The 17,875-nt window shown below is 34.7% G+C and overlaps 1 protein-coding gene across 3 annotated transcripts in view; it reads right to left on the bottom strand.

Annotated features, from left to right (window-relative positions):
* Window positions 1-1,122: 1,122 nt before the first annotated feature.
* LOC128211587 (exocyst complex component 4-like) overlaps window positions 1,123-17,875 on the bottom strand; it is a 28,741-nt gene continuing 11,988 nt past the window's right edge. For 2 of the 3 annotated variants that reach the window (XM_052916559.1, XM_052916558.1), the window contains 16 exons: window positions 17,276-17,353; window positions 16,754-16,838; window positions 15,829-15,892; window positions 15,348-15,448; window positions 14,466-14,483; window positions 10,977-11,050; window positions 10,418-10,556; window positions 8,655-8,736; window positions 7,758-7,968; window positions 6,774-6,875; window positions 6,403-6,434; window positions 5,373-5,487; window positions 4,627-4,745; window positions 3,744-3,839; window positions 3,017-3,128; window positions 1,123-2,735 (listed from right to left, as the gene is read on the bottom strand). In XM_052916559.1, the coding sequence (XP_052772519.1) occupies window positions 2,571-2,735; window positions 3,017-3,128; window positions 3,744-3,839; window positions 4,627-4,745; window positions 5,373-5,487; window positions 6,403-6,434; window positions 6,774-6,875; window positions 7,758-7,968; window positions 8,655-8,736; window positions 10,418-10,556; window positions 10,977-11,050; window positions 14,466-14,483; window positions 15,348-15,448; window positions 15,829-15,892; window positions 16,754-16,838; window positions 17,276-17,353 (1,593 nt within the window). In that variant the 3' untranslated portion in view covers window positions 1,123-2,570. The remainder of the gene's footprint in view (window positions 2,736-3,016; window positions 3,129-3,743; window positions 3,840-4,626; window positions 4,746-5,372; window positions 5,488-6,402; window positions 6,435-6,773; window positions 6,876-7,757; window positions 7,969-8,654; window positions 8,737-10,417; window positions 10,557-10,976; window positions 11,051-14,465; window positions 14,484-15,347; window positions 15,449-15,828; window positions 15,893-16,753; window positions 16,839-17,275; window positions 17,354-17,875) is intronic. The other variant, XM_052916560.1, reaches the window with a different exon arrangement.

The raw sequence follows: 17,875 nt of genomic DNA on the forward strand, positions 1-17,875 counted from the left end.
AATTATGTGTGTGTCCCACGATAGATATGAGGACAGATCAACACCAAGAAATATTGCTGAGGATACATATTCTATTAAGTAATGGTGAAGAGTGTACTGTGTTGAAATTGGGTTTTGGCCCTTGTTATGTGAACGACTTGACACTTAGATGGGTTAAATAACTTAAATTCCATGTCCCATTCATGGCTCCAATGTTCAAGTGTATCAAGATCTTTTTGGAGAATTTCTGATTGGGTTGCTGTTGACAGAGTTAAATAAATATCATCAGCAAATAGTCTGACTTTGGATTGAACATTCTGAGGAAGGTCATTAATGCAGACTAAAAAGAGAATTGACCCCAGTACATATCCCTGGGGGACTCCAGATGAGACAGGTATGGGTTCTGATGAGGACCCGTTGACAACAACAGTCTGACGTCTGTTATCCAGAAACCCCTTAATCCATTTTAGAGCAGGGCCTCTGATGCATAGCCATGAAGTTTGAGGGCAAGTTTCTCGTGAATGACTTTGTCGAAAGCCTTGCTGAAGTCAAGCAAAATTAGATCAGTTTGCCTTTTTATGGAGGGATTTAACAAGATTATCTACCAGCATAAGGAGCTGGGATTCACAAGAGCGCTGTTCCCTCCAGCCATGTTGGGAGTTCATAAAAGGCATTGAGTTTAGTAAGGTGTGTTTTTTTAAAGGATGCGACTATATGTTCTGCACAGAATACATGCGAGGGAAATCGGCCTGTAGTTATCGGGGTCTGAGCGCTCCCCCTTTTTGTAGACAGGAGCCACATTTGCATCCTAGTCACACTGGAGTTAATTCAAACAAATTCCAAATGCGATCATATCAATAAACTAACCATAAAATTGTCATTGTTTTGTTTTAATTGTCTGGCCATGGGTATATTTATGTCGAAAGTTGTTTTTATTACATTTCAAGTTTATCATTTTGTGATATGAATGTGAATCATTTACTTTCATAAATATTATTCTCCTTTGCCTATAATGGCTGACTACGTTCAATACATTTGCGGATTTCTATCAGGATTAACCCCAGCACCATGGAATACCAACTCGAGCACACAAGAATACTTGTGACTGAAACCTGAACATCAAATATAAAAGAAACAAATGCAGATAATACATGGACATTTATTGTTCACATGTATGACACATCATTAATACAAAGCAATTGTATTGCACACGAAAAAGCAGTACTACATAAAAACATGTACATAATATATGTAAAATTACAAACATTTTTTTTCTAAAGATGACACATACTTTTTTTCAAATCGAGTTGACAGATTTTCAAATAAATAATTCAATTGGTGTTTTTGAAAATTACAGGACTTTGTCCATTTACACTTGAAGCACAACACACGAACAGACGTAAGGAAGCACATGTAAAAGACAGTGGTTGTCCGGTAAGCACAGTGGCTAGGGCACTGGCTTCTCATTAAGGCGACCCAGGTTAGATTCCCAGCCTGGGTGCATGTACGATAAGTTTGGTTAGTGGTCAATAAGCCAGACAAGCAGGTTTCCTCTGGGTTCTCCGGTTTCCCCTACAACACAAACCCACACTCTCGTGCAACATTGTGCCAACGAGAGTGACTCCGTATAAATAATCATAACTTCCTTCACAATTGCGTAAAATATTAAATGTTTAAACTTGTACCAAGTAACACTGACACACCCCATATAGGCACATATGCGATAACAAATCAAATATATCAAGAATATTGGTTTGGAAATAGTTTAAACTTACTCATATTACAGCACACATTTTTTACAACTGTATCATGATATTAGTTATGACTTTCCTTGGCATAATGTTATACCAGAGTGTACAGTTGTAGTCTCATGCAGTGTGAGAAACTTAAGTACCCTTAGAAAACCAACTTGTACAGCTTGACAATCACCAACTCTGCCAAAAATCTAGCCCTGAGCGCCTTGGACCTAATCAAAATGCAAAAAGAAACACTGGAATTCCCACCAGTTTTGCAATGATTCATGCGCAATCTGCTGAATATGGGATTTTTTAACACATATTTTTTTTTGTTCTATTAGATCAACATAATTTTATTTGAAGGGCTTGCTGTAGGGGCTGTGCTGGATCCTGTCTAAATCTGCAAGCAATCAACATTCTAAGACCTGATAAAAGCTTAACAGCACATTTACAGAGGTTACTCAATGATTTGATTGATACAAATGTATTCTTAATAATATCAAATTTTCTCAGCGTACCACATGGGCAATCCAGGATTTGACGTTACAGGTGGCGTAATTCAGGGGCATATCTATTTTGACTGTCTTGCGCCCTTCCCTCTAAACTGAAATATATTTGGCTTCAGGTGTTGGTAGAGGGGTTTGGGAATACTGCACTAATTCTTTTTCAAAAATCTTTAGTCCGAAATGGCGAACTTCGTTTGGGCATATTTTATTACTTTTTTTCTCCTATATTGAAAGAAAAAAGTAAACTGTACAATTTTAGGGGGTTTTGCTTGGGGCCAGTTCTCAATAATATGGTCTCATTAACCATCTTGGCACATATATGGTATTTACACTACATTTCACAAGCACTTCATTCATTTTGTCCCTTTTTCAGCACATCTCTAAGTCTCGCCATGTGACCCTCAATTACGGCCTGCTCCGTCGTGTAGTGACTGCGGTGATATAGCTGCAGAAGTTGCGTGTATTCTGCCAGCACAAACTGGGCACCCTTCTCACCTATACCCGTCAAGATTTTCTGCAATGAGAAGAAATGATCTTGAGAATCTTGTTAATAAACAAAAACATATACAGCCCAATAAGCTCCGTGTGTATTACATGGACAGTAAATTTTGTGTGAATTAGGTTTCATGCCAATCCATGAAAAATGCCTCACAAGGAGTTTACTTGGCTGCACATTTTTCCATTATCAAAATAATTCCAAATTACATGAATTGCAATTGTAGATGTATTGCCTCTCAGTCAATGTCAACGATATGTACCGAAAATGTTCTTATAAAATCATAATAAGCTACATACATCAGGGTTCAAGTATAGCAGCTCGTAATACTGTCGGGCATGGTCGAGATCAGACTCCCGTGACATCGTAATGTTGGTCAGATTCTGTTGGATCGCAAACAGGTTACGACACCTGTAAGTGTAAATACATTTTATTAAAGCCGCACTCTCACAGATTGACTGTTTTGACAACCTTTTAATTTATATCTATGAATGAGCCAACATTTGCGTAAATGCATGGAAACCAGTGCTATAAGACAGCTGAAAAAAATTCAGATCACATGTCTTCGTAATTATGTTAAAACTTTTACGTTTTATGCCAAAAAACTCTCTTTTTTTTAAGTGCTAGTAACGCTTTTAGCAATAAAACATTAATAATAGCACTACTAAATCTATTCAGCAAAATATAGCACGTTGTTACATTTTTCACTAATTAAAAGTAGAGCTGTAAAGTTATCCTATGATCTTTGTTTATGAAACAAGCATTTCGTTGTCATTCCACACCAAATTTTAATGTCAAAACGTTTAAAATGTGAACAAGCCCGTTCTGATATACACATTCATAAAATGTTTTTCGAACCCTTACCAAATTTTTTTTTTTTAAATTTTCTATGAATTTTGGGCCATCTTAGATGTTTATTTCGTTAAATTATCATTGAACAGTCCAACTGGTATAAATTATTAAGCCATGCCATAGCAAGATTGTCATAAGTATTTTGATCAGTTTATCCAGCGTACAATTACTTACATTTTCTTAATACCATTTTCGTTGATTTTCTTGATGAACTGCATGCTGTTCATGAGTATTGACGCCACCAGAAAACCAAGGCTTTCAAAAATATACCTGCAATTAAAAAAATAATACTATGTGTCATCATACTTGTGCAAGTAAAAGATCAGGATGACCTTGACCTTTGAAATACTTATGCCAAAAGTCATTAGCAGTCATTTATGTGTAAACTCTACACCAAGTTGTTAAAAAGTTATTGATAGGAAACGAAAGTGTGACACTGATGCCGGACAAAGTTATCCCTGTAATGTGTTTAGCATGGTTTGCAGGAGACACAAAAAGTTAGCAGTCTCACTGTTCAAGCCAGGATTTGAAAAGGGTGCTAGGTCAAAAGGGCACTTTTGATGCGCATTGAATGAGCCTTAATGGGGCACTTGCAAGGACTAATGTTTAATACACATTGTGTATGTATTGTTACAACTTTCAATACTAATAGTTTGTAATGAATACCTTAGCTGTTATCTTTACTTTAGTAACAAAAGAATTTATATTTATTATTTTAATACTCATTTCTGAAAATTAGCACTGGGAAGAGCAGGGTGTAGTTAAAGGCATCAAGGTGCTGGAAAAGGGCAGCAGTGTGCCGAGCTGAGGCAATGCGGCCTGATTGGTCTATTATAAACATATCTTTCTATATTATTTACCTGAACTTACAAAAATGTAGACAAATCCTTATTTCATTTCACCTTATCTCATATCTTATTTAACTGATCTTATCTGATACTATTGTATCTTATCTTACTTGAATTTGTTTGATTGTAGACAAATCCTCAATTCATTCCCATCTACAATGTATCTTACTATATCTTATCTTAACTGATCTTTATGTGTCTTATCTTACTTGAACTTGTTAGGCTGTAGACTCTGTGAAAGGACCTCCTCCATGCTAGACAGGTCTTTATTCAACTTCAGCACATTGGAATCTGGGTCGAGATCGTCTATGGGTCCAGCATAGTTCGACTACAATACACAACACTAGAATATATACATTATCACAATAAATAAGGATTCTTGATGCAGAGTAAGAAAGTCATTCTGTAATATACTTAGTTAGCAGGGTCAACTGGAAAGGCTTGATGTACATCTATATAGTTTATTTACATGACATATTCTAGCATAGCAGGTAGAAGAATACCTAAAAAAAGCACAACAACACTCATTTGCAGTGTATATATTCATAGTTAATCATTGGATATCAAGTTTCAACACTTTCAACAGAATATCAATCAAACAAAATTCAAGATTATAAAATCCCGGAGCTTTCACATGCTTTTTTTCCATAATTTTAATTGTTAAAATGGGCCAATTGTTCAGAACTTTGTTAAAGTTAGCCAAGGTTTTAATCACATTGTTGTTAACTTTAAAAGGTGAACTATTTCGTAACATATTGATATTTTTAACTTTTAAAAACACATATGACTGAAACAGGTGTCTTGAATGTTGATAGAAATAATGCAGATCACAAATGTGTCTGTTTTAGTTTCAGAGCAATAAGGATTTGAAAGTTAACAAGGATGATGTTAACAACGTTGTTAACTTAAAAAAAGTTCTGAACAATTAGCCAATTGTGTATTTTAGTCCACATACCTGTTTGGCAACTGGCAGAAGATAGTAGAAACAGTGTACTCGGACCTCCAGGTGAAGCAACAGTAGGCAGATCTCTGCCAGGTCCTGGAAATCCTTCACAAGACCATTCAGAGACCTGTAAAACCAGTCAATAGATTTCAAAACCAGTCATGTGAGATAATATAATGACACACTCAAATCAGTCAAAACAAAAACCAGTCCATTCATGGACCTATTAAACTAGTCAAGGAATTGTTATTCAACCAGGCAACAGTCTACACATGTCAACCACTGAACAAGAGACCTACAAAATCGAAAAAGTATGCCAACATGGTTTTACACGAAAACCAGTCAAGAAATTCTTCCTAAACCAGTCAACAAAGTGAAAATCCAAACAAATCAGTTATTATAATGACACTCCTTAACCAGTCAGTGTCACTCTCAAAGCATTTGGTGACATGCTTTACCAATCCATGAAAGTCTTAAACCAGACTGTAACACTCAAAAACAGAAACCAGACCATTCAATGACAAGTGAACAAAGCTAAACTAATAACCTGACTAGAAAATGACATATTAATTTAAGGACATTGTTTATTCCAAACAACTGCAATTATATTTCTTGTATTGCTTTTATCTCTCAAAATATTAAGAAAATGTAATACTACAGTAGCATAAGTGTTAAGTGGTTCCCTTTTGTCGAAGAGGACCACCATTTGATCAGTCTTTGATGCACATTATCTTTGGAGCTGTCAAGAATCAAGCAACCTGGGAGAGATTTCTTACCAAGGAGAGGTTTTCAACAGTGCAGTACAGTGCCCAATATTGGATATTCGTATAAGAGCATTACTGATTGGTGGTCAAGTAGCACTGCATTGATTGTTGATTCACAAGAACAAGACACCACAAATTTGAAATTTACACTTTTATATATATCTGTATTTAAATGAGAAACAAGCCCATCCAAGGAAATACCGAAAGTACTGGTATACATGGAGAAGAAATCACTGTGAAAAAAATCAGTTACATATCTAATGTTTATAGTAACTTACTCTAAGGTCTTGTGTGAAACTGTTGGAGCACTCTGTAATTAGAAGAACGATAAAAGTAAATAATAGATAAGTATTTCATTAACTTTCTTTGTTGTGATGTTTTCAATTTAATGATGCTTAACAACATGTAAATTGAGTACTACAATTATTCAGTACAAACTGAATGAACCATGGTGTTTTGGTGTATTCAAGTATTTTATTCAAATTTCCTGATCCTAAATTCGAACAATATATTCATTTCACTAATGCTACACAACTTTAAAAGCAATTGTATACATCTAAACTCCTTACATCATAAATTGGAAACTGAAATCAAGACTACATTTCATTCATTTTTCACAAATTTACAATTATTTTAATCAAGACGTTACATCATAAAAAGGAGACTCCACAGTCAGATGTGGACTAGCCTGTTGACTGGCCTGACTCATCTTTGTCACAGAGAAGTTCTTTAACCGATAAGCAAACCACTCCTGGAAAAAAAAGAATCAAGAAATAAGATAAACACAATGAAAGGGCAAAAACTCCTTACCTTACATAAAATAATGTATCTTATGCACAGCACTTTTCCTCAACACAGTCAATATGTGTATGAAGTTTGAAGTTAATACCACAAAAACATATTGAGAAAAGTAGACTAGTCCCCGGGTCTATTGCTAAAAAGCCCCTACTACGAAGTGGCTGCATATAAAGATGTATTACATTTTCTGGTTTAACCTGAATTGATATGACACAGAATTGGATTACAACTTCCATGATAACTTCCTACTTTGTTCAAAAAGAGAATGTACAAAACATAAGTTCACTTGTTTTTGTCTGTCCATGGTTATCATGTGACTAGTAAAGCTTTCCATTGGTTAAACAGTTATAAATACTGATAAGAGGGTGGGTTGGCATCATATCATCCTAAGAAAGAAATACATATACCAAAATATACAATAATGTTTCAAAAAAACATTTTAGTCTTTGTTATTAATGACAGAAATTGATAGAATAAATATTTTATTTTTTTACCAATTCAATATGTAAATAAATAAAACCTGTTTTTGAAATAAAAAGTTGATTAGTTTAAACATTATTTAATTTACAAAAATTATGAAGAAAGTTATACTAACTTAAGCTAAGTCACTCTAGTTAGCATGATATTGCCCGAGAGCGTGGTCTTGAATTTGGGGAAACAAGGGTAATCGAAGACGCCACACTTGTCTGGCTTGTTGACCATCCACCCAACTCACAAGCACCCAGACTAGGAATCAAACCCAGGACTTATTGATGAGAAGAGAGTGCTCTAACTACTAATCTTAACAAATAACATGTATATTAAACATGGACTGACACGTTTCACATAAACCTACCAAACTCTCGTGCACATTAGCCACTGTTCGCATCTGAGTAACATCTGTGATTATCTCATGCTGCGGAATGAATGCCTCCTCAAACGAGAGGTTTGTTATCAAGATAACGGCTTCCTTGGAGTTTAAGGCGCGCATCTCCTCCTCTGAACACACTGTTCTGTTCAGCTCATGACCGTCTGATGGCTGGAGGGACCGCCAGCTTGGTAATGATCTGAAATATTCCAGTGAAATATAAAGTATTTCTGAAAGAACAATAGTAGGTGGAGATGAAATGAACTAAAATACTTGTTTTCAAATATTAATTTATAACACTGTCCATTTTTTAGAAACATCCAAGGTCATATAAATTATACAATATCAAAATATGGGATTTGACTGGCAGATGGTAAACAACTTATGAAAGTCCTTTTCTGGCTTTCATTGCTAGCCTTAAGATACATCTAAAATATTTCAAAGTGATACAACCCCATAGATCAATAGACTAACATTATATTCCTTATTCATTTTAAATAAAAAGTCTTAGTGAATATGGTACTGTGTATATATTTCAATTTGTGAGAGTCTCTTTTTATGTTGTTTACTCTTTTGCAAGGCTTAGTATAGTATTTTTCAAACCAAATTTTACATTGAAACTGCTACAAAGACTATCCAGAATAGTTTCAATCCAGATTTCATTGTTTACAATTAAGAGCTGAACTATTCAGGTAAACTATGCAGTGTAAAATGTTGCAACATAAGATATCTGTGAAATTCAGTGTTATAAATCACCTCCCTCTATATTTTATTTAGAGGTTTTAATTTTTATTAAACAAAGTTTTAAATATGCCGCAAATTGTAACTATGAATTTCTTCAAAAATAAAAATCCTCACAAAAATGAAACAATTTTCAGTATATACCTGAGGAATCGGCTTATATCTTCATCTTTAGCCCATGTGGCACTGATCACTCGCTTCTCATCGGCATCATACTGTACGATACCTGCACAACAACACTCACACTTTAAATTACTGCCACCATCTTTGGTTCACAGCCACACTAAACATATTTGCTGACATGTACAGTAGCCAGCCAGTATGATGTTGGTCAGTTGCTTAATTATTTTGTAAAATCAACCAATCAATTACTGGAGAAATCTAACTCTATGAATGGTTGGGTCATCAATCAATGGGCTTATATGAAATTAATTTGGGTCCATAATAAAGACAGCTGTCAGCTAATGTGGCTCACTCTCCAGACTCATTTTCTGGGTAAACAGGAGAGAACAAAAGAATATTCCCCTAACTAGAGCTGTCACAGGAGTGACGAATACCCCCAAATGCCGCCTGGACACAGGAATGGCAAACCATTCCTTTGAAAAGAGGCCATAACTCCAAGGTTACTGCACACTGCATCTCTTTTATCATGCATATATTGTTTTATTTAAATCTGTTGAGTAATTTAGAATTAGACTGCTGACAAGAAAAACTAGCCTTTCATGAGTTATCGTCCGGAAACCGTTTTTATATTTTTAGTAACAGAGACCTTGACCTTGGCCCCACCAGCCCCAATATCGAACTTGACCTGTATCTTCTAATGTTACACCTGTGTACCAAAATTGTTCAAATCCGTCTAGCCTTTCATGAGTTATCGTCCAGAAACCGTTTTTATATTTTTAGTAACAGTGACCTTGACCTTGGCCCCACCAGCCCCAATATCGAACTTGACCTGTATCTTCTGATGTTACACCTGTGTACCAAAAATTGTTCAAATCTGTTAAGCCTTTCATGAGTTATCGTCCGGAAACCGTTTTCTATTTTTAGTAACAGTGACCTTGATCTTGGCCCCACCAGCCCCAATATCGAACTTGACCTGTATCTTCTGATGTTACACCTGTGTACCAAAAAAATTTCAAATCTGTCTAGCCTTTCATGAGTTATCGTCCGGAAACCATGAAAACCGACCGACCGACCGACCGACCGACCGACCGACCGACCGACCGACAAGCTCACTCCTATATACCCCCTCAAACTTCGTGTGTGGGGGTATAATTAAGACGGAACCCATGATCTCTTGGGTGAGAGGCGAACACATGTAACGCTTGACCACAACATTATCATACATACTAGACTATGGCCAACCTTGATATGAAATGGTACAATCTTTGTTTTTGCGATACATGAAGAAGACTTCATGACAATGGAAAACATTGGCCATATCTTATCATAATCAACGATCATGTCGCATCATGTATCCTTTATTCTTGGTTGTAATGAGATTCATTTTGAAACAAAGGTTTGACTGGAATTTTTACTCTAAGCCTGTTTGGGATTAAAAGTTTAATCTTAGATTTTATTTTTCACACTCACTTTACATTCAATTAAAATCTGTGATCGTACGTCATTTTGCCATACGCTCTTTGATAAGATGAGCCCTATATAACTGTACTGAAAAATGATTACATTTCATACACTGGAAATAATTGACCCTTAAAATGCTGCATATCTTGAAGAAACAAGGTCTCTAAATTGTTAACTTATAGGATCATGCTCAAGTCCATCAGTACTGATGTCCATTTTGAGTGGCCATGAGAATGTGCCCCTGGCGGGGATCAAACCCACAACATCTTGGGTGAGAGACAGACAAGTTCACGACTAGAAAACTCTGAGCATAATTTACATACCTCTATATGCATTGTGACATGTATCCCTATATCCCCGAAGGACGTTACAAATCATGTTGAGGAAATGGTCAGCATAGTCCGGCAGTTCAGTCATAAGTTCTTTCAGCTCCAAAACACTCTTATCTACAGTCACAGTACTCTGGGGAGAGAATACCATGAAATAATTACTATTCAAAGTTGTGTATACTATATATATCTCATGTTTGATGTAAATGGACATTTAAAAGACTATCTTGAAAATGGGGCAGATGGTAAAAATACAAGTATGTTTTAGGAAGGCTTTTACGACCAATGAGTTAACATTCATAATTGTTTTCTGCAAAACTTTTAACTACTGAAATATGGAATAAGCCTCTAAAATGGAAAAAGTACTTAACTTTTTAAAGCTTGATATTTTAATATATATTGTTACATTCTTAGTTTTAAATATTTAGGAGTAATTCTCTGCTAAGCACGTAAAACACATGAGAAATAAAAAATCCAAACAGACACAAATAACAGTGCCTCAAAGTGACAATTGAATTTAGCTGAATTTCTATACAACAATTAGATTACTGACCTGCAGTAAAGGTCTTGGTACACCAAGTTCTTTCTGAGTTTTGTGGTCAATCACATTGCGGAGAGCATCAAAACCTGCAGAGACAGACAAACGGGTGAATATAATAATAGCAACTAGAGTAATAAACAATAGCGCTGCAGAGAGAACGCCAATGCTGGCCTGTTGTTCTTTCTGCAGTCAAACAATGGGCAAAACTCGACAATTATTTAGTCAGAGTTATGGCCTACCTACACATGTGCGTAATGTCTCAGGCAACTTGTCAGTTGTGTACCAAGGTTAATTAAATATATTTTAACATTTTTAGAGTTATGGCTAATGAATCAAGTTTTTGCACAACAACACCGACAACAACAACACCAAGGCTATGACAATACCTCACTACTTTCTTTTTGTAAACCAGATAAGTTTAAATGGGCATGCTCATTTGGCTGATAGGAACATGGAAATGAAAATCAGAAGAAAATGCACCGAATTCACTATTAATATTTGGAATGTTCCCTTACTAAGAAGAATTGTCCATAAGCGTAACAAATCGTACTATAACTGTTCTGTACCATTTTTTTTCAACAATCATACTAAGTATTTCCTTGTAAAACCAATAATAAATGTAAATGATCCTACTAGCCAAATGAACTTGATGATTTCATACTTTTCTGGATATTTCCAGTATATAATACATAAGCAACTAACACAATTACTATGTAACACAAACACAAATTTGAATTAGAGTATAATGTACATGTACTCATAAAGTAATCATTTTCTTTTAGATACATTTATGATATTATGATATACAGACAATGGAAGTATACCAATCATTCAAAACATTAAGGCATGCTTCCAATGCTTCATGCTAATATATTATACAAATGCAAAGAAATCATTCAAGAAAACAAAAACTATGTGTTTAGGACATAGTGGACAATATTTTGGCAAGGATAATCAGTAACTACACTGATTTAGATTTAATATACAGATTTGTAACAAGAAATGCCCCAATGCAACAAAACCTGGTCTTTAATGATTGACAGAAGAATTTAGTTTCAACTGTTTTTCTATTTTAAGTAAAAGTGACATTTACCTTGAATATAGGGGCCCCAAACACAATCCCATGAAAAGTATCCATTAACTCATCCTATATACCAAGTTTGGTCACAATATGTCAACCCTTACTTAAGTTATTCAGTATGTTTACTAACAGTAACCCCAACCTTGATCCTAGGGGCCCCACATGCAAACCAATGAAACAATTTCTATATACCAAGTTTTGTCACAATATGTGAACCCTAACTAAAATTATTCGATACAACAGGTGAATTTAACGCTGCCCGCCCTCCAGAATGCCAGCCTGCCCAAACTCTGATGTATGTCAAGCTAAAAACCAGGTTACTCTTTGTGAAAACCTGATTAAAAATACCTTTATTTAAAGACTATTTAACAGTGATTTATCAGTCATATAAGTAACATACCCAAGTATTTCGGATGTAGTTTGAGCACAGTCTGACAGATATTAGCTCTGTGCTAACGATCAGTTGATATATGCTACTAATTAATAAGGCAACCACCTGTACTCGAAACTCTTACTCACTGGATTTGGGCGATGTAAAAACTGTAACTATTCAATGCTTGATAACCTAAACTTTTTTTCAAAACAGTGGTAAGGGTATAATAAATAATTACAAGCTGGGTAGATGTGCCTATTATGGAAAACAGAATTCAGTTCATTGGATGCAATATTGGTTTTATCCTTACTGGTATTATAAACTTCAATCTCAGGATATTAACAATATGGGCCACATCAGGGGTTTTGGTCTTAAGACAAAATTTTCCTAAATAATTATTTTATAACATATTTTTGTAGATCTTTCAAGAAACACTCCGAAAACCGTTACATTAACAAAAGTTATAAGCAAATGAACATGGTAGGCCAACATTAAAATTTAACATATATTTTTGCATCACACATAACTTATATTGTATTGTTGCTGCTTGAAGTATTATCTAAAAATCGTATATATCATATCAACTCTTTTCGGCAAAAATCAACACAGCATTACTTATATTCTCAAGATCTAAGAGGTCACATGCCATATAAGGCTCGGGTATCATGCGTTAGGTAGTATGTAACCTTGGTTAGTCACAACGGCCCACTCTCTCTGACAACACAGTAAGTCAAAGAAAGAGTCGCGACGCTCATTTGCTGAAAAAAGTGCCCAACAAAATAATTCACATTATATCTGGATAAACAAATTTTAAACGAATTTATATAATACTAGCAAGTTGAAGTTTTATAATCCAAATCATACATATCATAGTCAGCAAACCTGGTATTTTATTCCCTTTATACTAAATTAGTACTGTGGGGAATTGATGGACAAAATTTCATATTTATGGATGTAACTAATATAGGGGAGAAAACTTTTGATTATCCCATGTGTCAATTTAATACTCTTCAACTAAGAAGATTAACTGTGGCATCTTTCTGGGAAGTGATACTTATGCACCAGTCATTTGTAAAGCCAACCCCGGCTAAAATCCCCACCCTGCGGCGATGAACTGATGGCAAAATCCCCGCCAAATGCCCCTGCACCCAAGGGACCTTAGGTTAGGCCCATTCCCCGCTATATTTTGTGCACCGCATTCAGCTTGCACTGCGGGGCCACCTGAAAGGTAAAAACACGGCCCATTTCCCCAGCTATCCCCAGTATACCCCCCGACCTGGGGGGGGCCGTGGTTACAATTGACTGGTGCATTATAATAGAAAAGAACACACACAGACTGTAATTTCATTGGCTAAGGTTCTGAAAAGGTACCCACACTTCATCTATCATCTTCATCCATGATTCTGTCTCATTAATTATTCATGATAATGAGATTTCCTAGCTAAATGTCCCATGGTACTGAATGAAGCAAAGGTGTAACAGTTTACCGGGTATATCCGACAAGGCATACCTATGTGTTAGTACAAACATGATGCAATAATGTAAATGACAATAAAAACATTCATAAAATGTTAGCTTAATAGTTAAAAAATAATGAAAAGTATGTACTTTCAAAGATAAAAAGACTGAGGCCACAAATAAATAGTTTGTTTGGCATTTCCTGACAAACTAACAAAAAACATATAATACCAGGATATTAGCCTCTCTGTTGGTCATCGATTTGCTTTATTTTTGATTTCGTAATCAGGGAGTTAAAATGGAATGTCCTCCCTATACAAAACTCAAAATAGGGGTAGGCAAATGCTAAACAAACTTTATTAAGCCTTAGTTTGATCATTCAATAGTAATAAATGTAAGAAAAAAAGTGACAGTGTATACTTGTGTGCTAGATATTATTTTTGAAAATACTTATAAATAAATAAATTATTTAAAGAATCAAATCTGTGTATACAACAGCCAACAAACCAAAGATAAAGGCTTATGGAGAAATACCAACAACAGCAACAGGTTCATCATCATCAGCAGTAATAACAACAATAACACTTACTTTCTTCCTCTTCATCAACTGAGGTCAAAGTAAGGTCAAATTGTATTCATGAATTTTTAAGCACCTTTTGGGGGGGTTTTGGGGGGTTTACATTTTCTTTTTAAACACTGGCATTTCAAAACTTTGCTAAACATAATTATAATTCTATCAATTTCAGACAGTGAAATTAAGGTATTTTTTGTTCAAAAGAGTTAAAATATTGCATTTTTCTTTTTAAAACAATAAATATGCAATTTAAACATTGACATATTGTATGTACTGCATGGTGTTCACAGGAATCCTCAAAACCCCTCAATTTTTTGTTCCCAATAACATTTTTTTCAAGAACTGTGTGGCAATATACTGCTGAACTGTCTCATATCCTTTAATTTTTCATTGACGAATCCCATAATAATCTAGATGACCATGAAGTGGCTGTGTCCACTGCTGGAAGGCCTATTTGTTCTAGTAAAGGTAAACATGACCTTTGACCTACTGACCCAAAAATCAATAGAGGTCATCTTATTACCATAATCAATGTGCAGACCAAGTTTGAAGATTCTTTAACAAGTCATTTTAAAGTAATTGATCTGAAACAAAAGTGTTACTTCACCACCGCAGAAAACAGACAATACCTCAACTGAGATTTATATAGACTTTGTAAAAAGTCTCGTAAACACCAGCAACATTCTACGTATAAATAGAGCAAATGTTTCAAAGTAAAGTTCAAAATAATTCTCAGGCTATTTCAGGGCATTTTTTATTCTCAGCACAGACTGAGACATTTAATGTTTAATATATTTCATCGCTGCTGATAATTAATTGCAGGACAAGCATTTCATGAACAATCTACATAAGAAAAGATAACTCTTTTGTCATATTTTACCCTAGTCTTCTACCCACCTTTTGTAGCAATATCAATGTTGTTGGACACCACATAGTGAACATGACCCAGGTAGATTTTCTCCACAAATTCAGTCAGAAACTCATGAAGGCTTGAAGTCCTGGGTGAAAAAGAAAGCAAATATTGTTATTATTACCATTGATTAACGTAGGTTTGTATTCTATTTCTCAATTATTTATAGAAATTCTAATTTAATATTTTCTTGTCTTCTGCCTGTATTATGAAACTATTTTCAATTATCTTATTTAAAGAGGAATATAAAATTTCATCCATGTCATTTTTAAGAGTTTATCAATGGAAAATTGTATTATTTCATCTATGACTTTTTCAAGACTTCATCCACAGACATTTTTATTTTTCATCCCTGATTTTATCAAGACTTTATCCATGGTAATTTCTATTATTTCATCCATAACTTGTTCTTAATAATTTATCCATGGAAATTTCAATTATTTTATCCATAAGAAAAGGAAGCCTCACCCTGGCGATAGCCCTGAAGATGATTCTATTTCTCTGATAAATGCCTGCAAGTTTTTGTAAATTGCTGAAAAACACAATAAGTAATGGATTGAATGTACGAATGTTGGGTTTTGTCAGAGAATTTAGATAATGTATGGATGTCAAATGGAAATCACATTCAGGATTTTATTTGCAACACATTTAAATCTAACATACAACATAATTGACAATTCTTTTATTTGACAAATTAGTAAAGTAATTATGTTGTCAATCAAATATAAACAGTTGACCTATTATAAGATTATACTCGTATTTGTAAATATATAAATAAAATCACATGGTAACAATGAATTAATGGAACAAAATAACCATGTAGCGAAGGCCAATGCTCTTCAGTTGTTTTCAGTCTAAAAGGGGCACAACTCAACAATAATTTAAGCTAGAATAATGGGCCTTGGTGTATTTGTGTGTATTGTCTGCAGAAACAGGTGTATCAAAGTTCATTTGAATGGCTTCAACGCAATTTATGTTATGGCTAATGATAAGCTTTTTGTACACCGATAACGCCCCTGGCCACAAGTCTATCACAATATCCCAGACATGTGAACTCTACCAGTGGTAGGTAAAATCTACTTAAAACAATCTTTAGTTTTCACAAGCCAGACCTAATATTCCTCCTTCTTTCTAAATAAAAAACAACAACATTTGACAAGACCCTGAACTAGGACATATTTAAGACGTATTATCCGAAAATAGTAACAACCATCAACTGTTTGTTTACATTGTATCAATTATTGTTTTGACTTTTAATTCAAGGGATTTAGAAATTCTACCGCTTTTGAACCCAATCTACTGACTTGGTGACCTAAATCTACCTCTCCAATATTGCCAAAGGTTCATATGTCTGATACCCTGACTGTTAATAGCATTAAAACTATGATCATACCTTTGATATTATCCACAGATGGTTTACACACAAACACATGCTTCGGAGCATCCACATGAATGTTTCCTCCCCCAAACAGCTCACTCTGAAACATAAACAATGATTGGGTCTCAGATCCTCTATCTGTTGCATATGATCAAAAGGACTCAGTGCAATTCAGTTAAATTGAAGTCTGCCCTAGTTATTAAGGAGCTTTTCAAAGAAAAGAATCTATTGAAACAATGTCCACATGATGTTTGTATTATGTTTGAGTAAGTCACAGTTTTACATCCTTTTGATTGGTTTAACAGTTGTGATCGGTGTCACATCAATTGTGTCTGCATGAATCAAAGCTGAAAAATTATAAAAGCTAAATGTAATTGAATGACAAACTTAATCGCAAAATTCTACTCCAGTTCACTTAATTATTCAAATTTTAAGAAAAGATATGTTTTTCTGATTAAAAGTAATAGTTTTTACCATCGCATAAGAGAATAAACATAGTAAAGAAAAGCTTTAAATATTTAGTTTTGTGTAACCTACATCAAACTGCCGCGTGTCTTCTACATAGCTGTTGGTACTGAGAGCGTGAATAGATGCGTCAAATCGGAACAGCGAGACCTGAAAACATCATATATATTATGTCTTTACCATGCTTGGAGCTTAAGGTTTGTTTATGTATAAATTTATATATATACTTAATAAATGTACACATGTACACAAGCTTTTGATCCAATTTTATTACAGATAAATTGCAAAGTCAGATTTAAACTGAGATTAAGCAGTAGTCTGTTTTCAGGGCAGTTACCTGCATAAAACAACAAAACGAGCCTCTGAAAACACAGCTTTCGGAGCTTGGTAGTATAAGGGATACAACAATTCAGGTCATTTCAAATTATTTTCTTCAATGCAGCTATTAAGACAACATCTTGGATATCTAAATACTTGAAGAGGACAAACAATAAAACAACCAAGTGAATTGTTACACAAATTGCAGGTGCACCATTCCAATGTTGATCAATTACAATAAAGTTCCATGAGTATGTGTCCAATACCTTTCAAGGTTTGTGCTACACAATATTTTCAGGGACAAAACACAATGGGACATGATGGATGCAATTCGTATAAAGCTCTCAGATATAT

Source organism: Mya arenaria, chromosome 12, assembly GCF_026914265.1.
Source record: "Mya arenaria isolate MELC-2E11 chromosome 12, ASM2691426v1".
In the NCBI taxonomy this organism is placed as follows: domain Eukaryota; kingdom Metazoa; phylum Mollusca; class Bivalvia; order Myida; family Myidae; genus Mya; species Mya arenaria.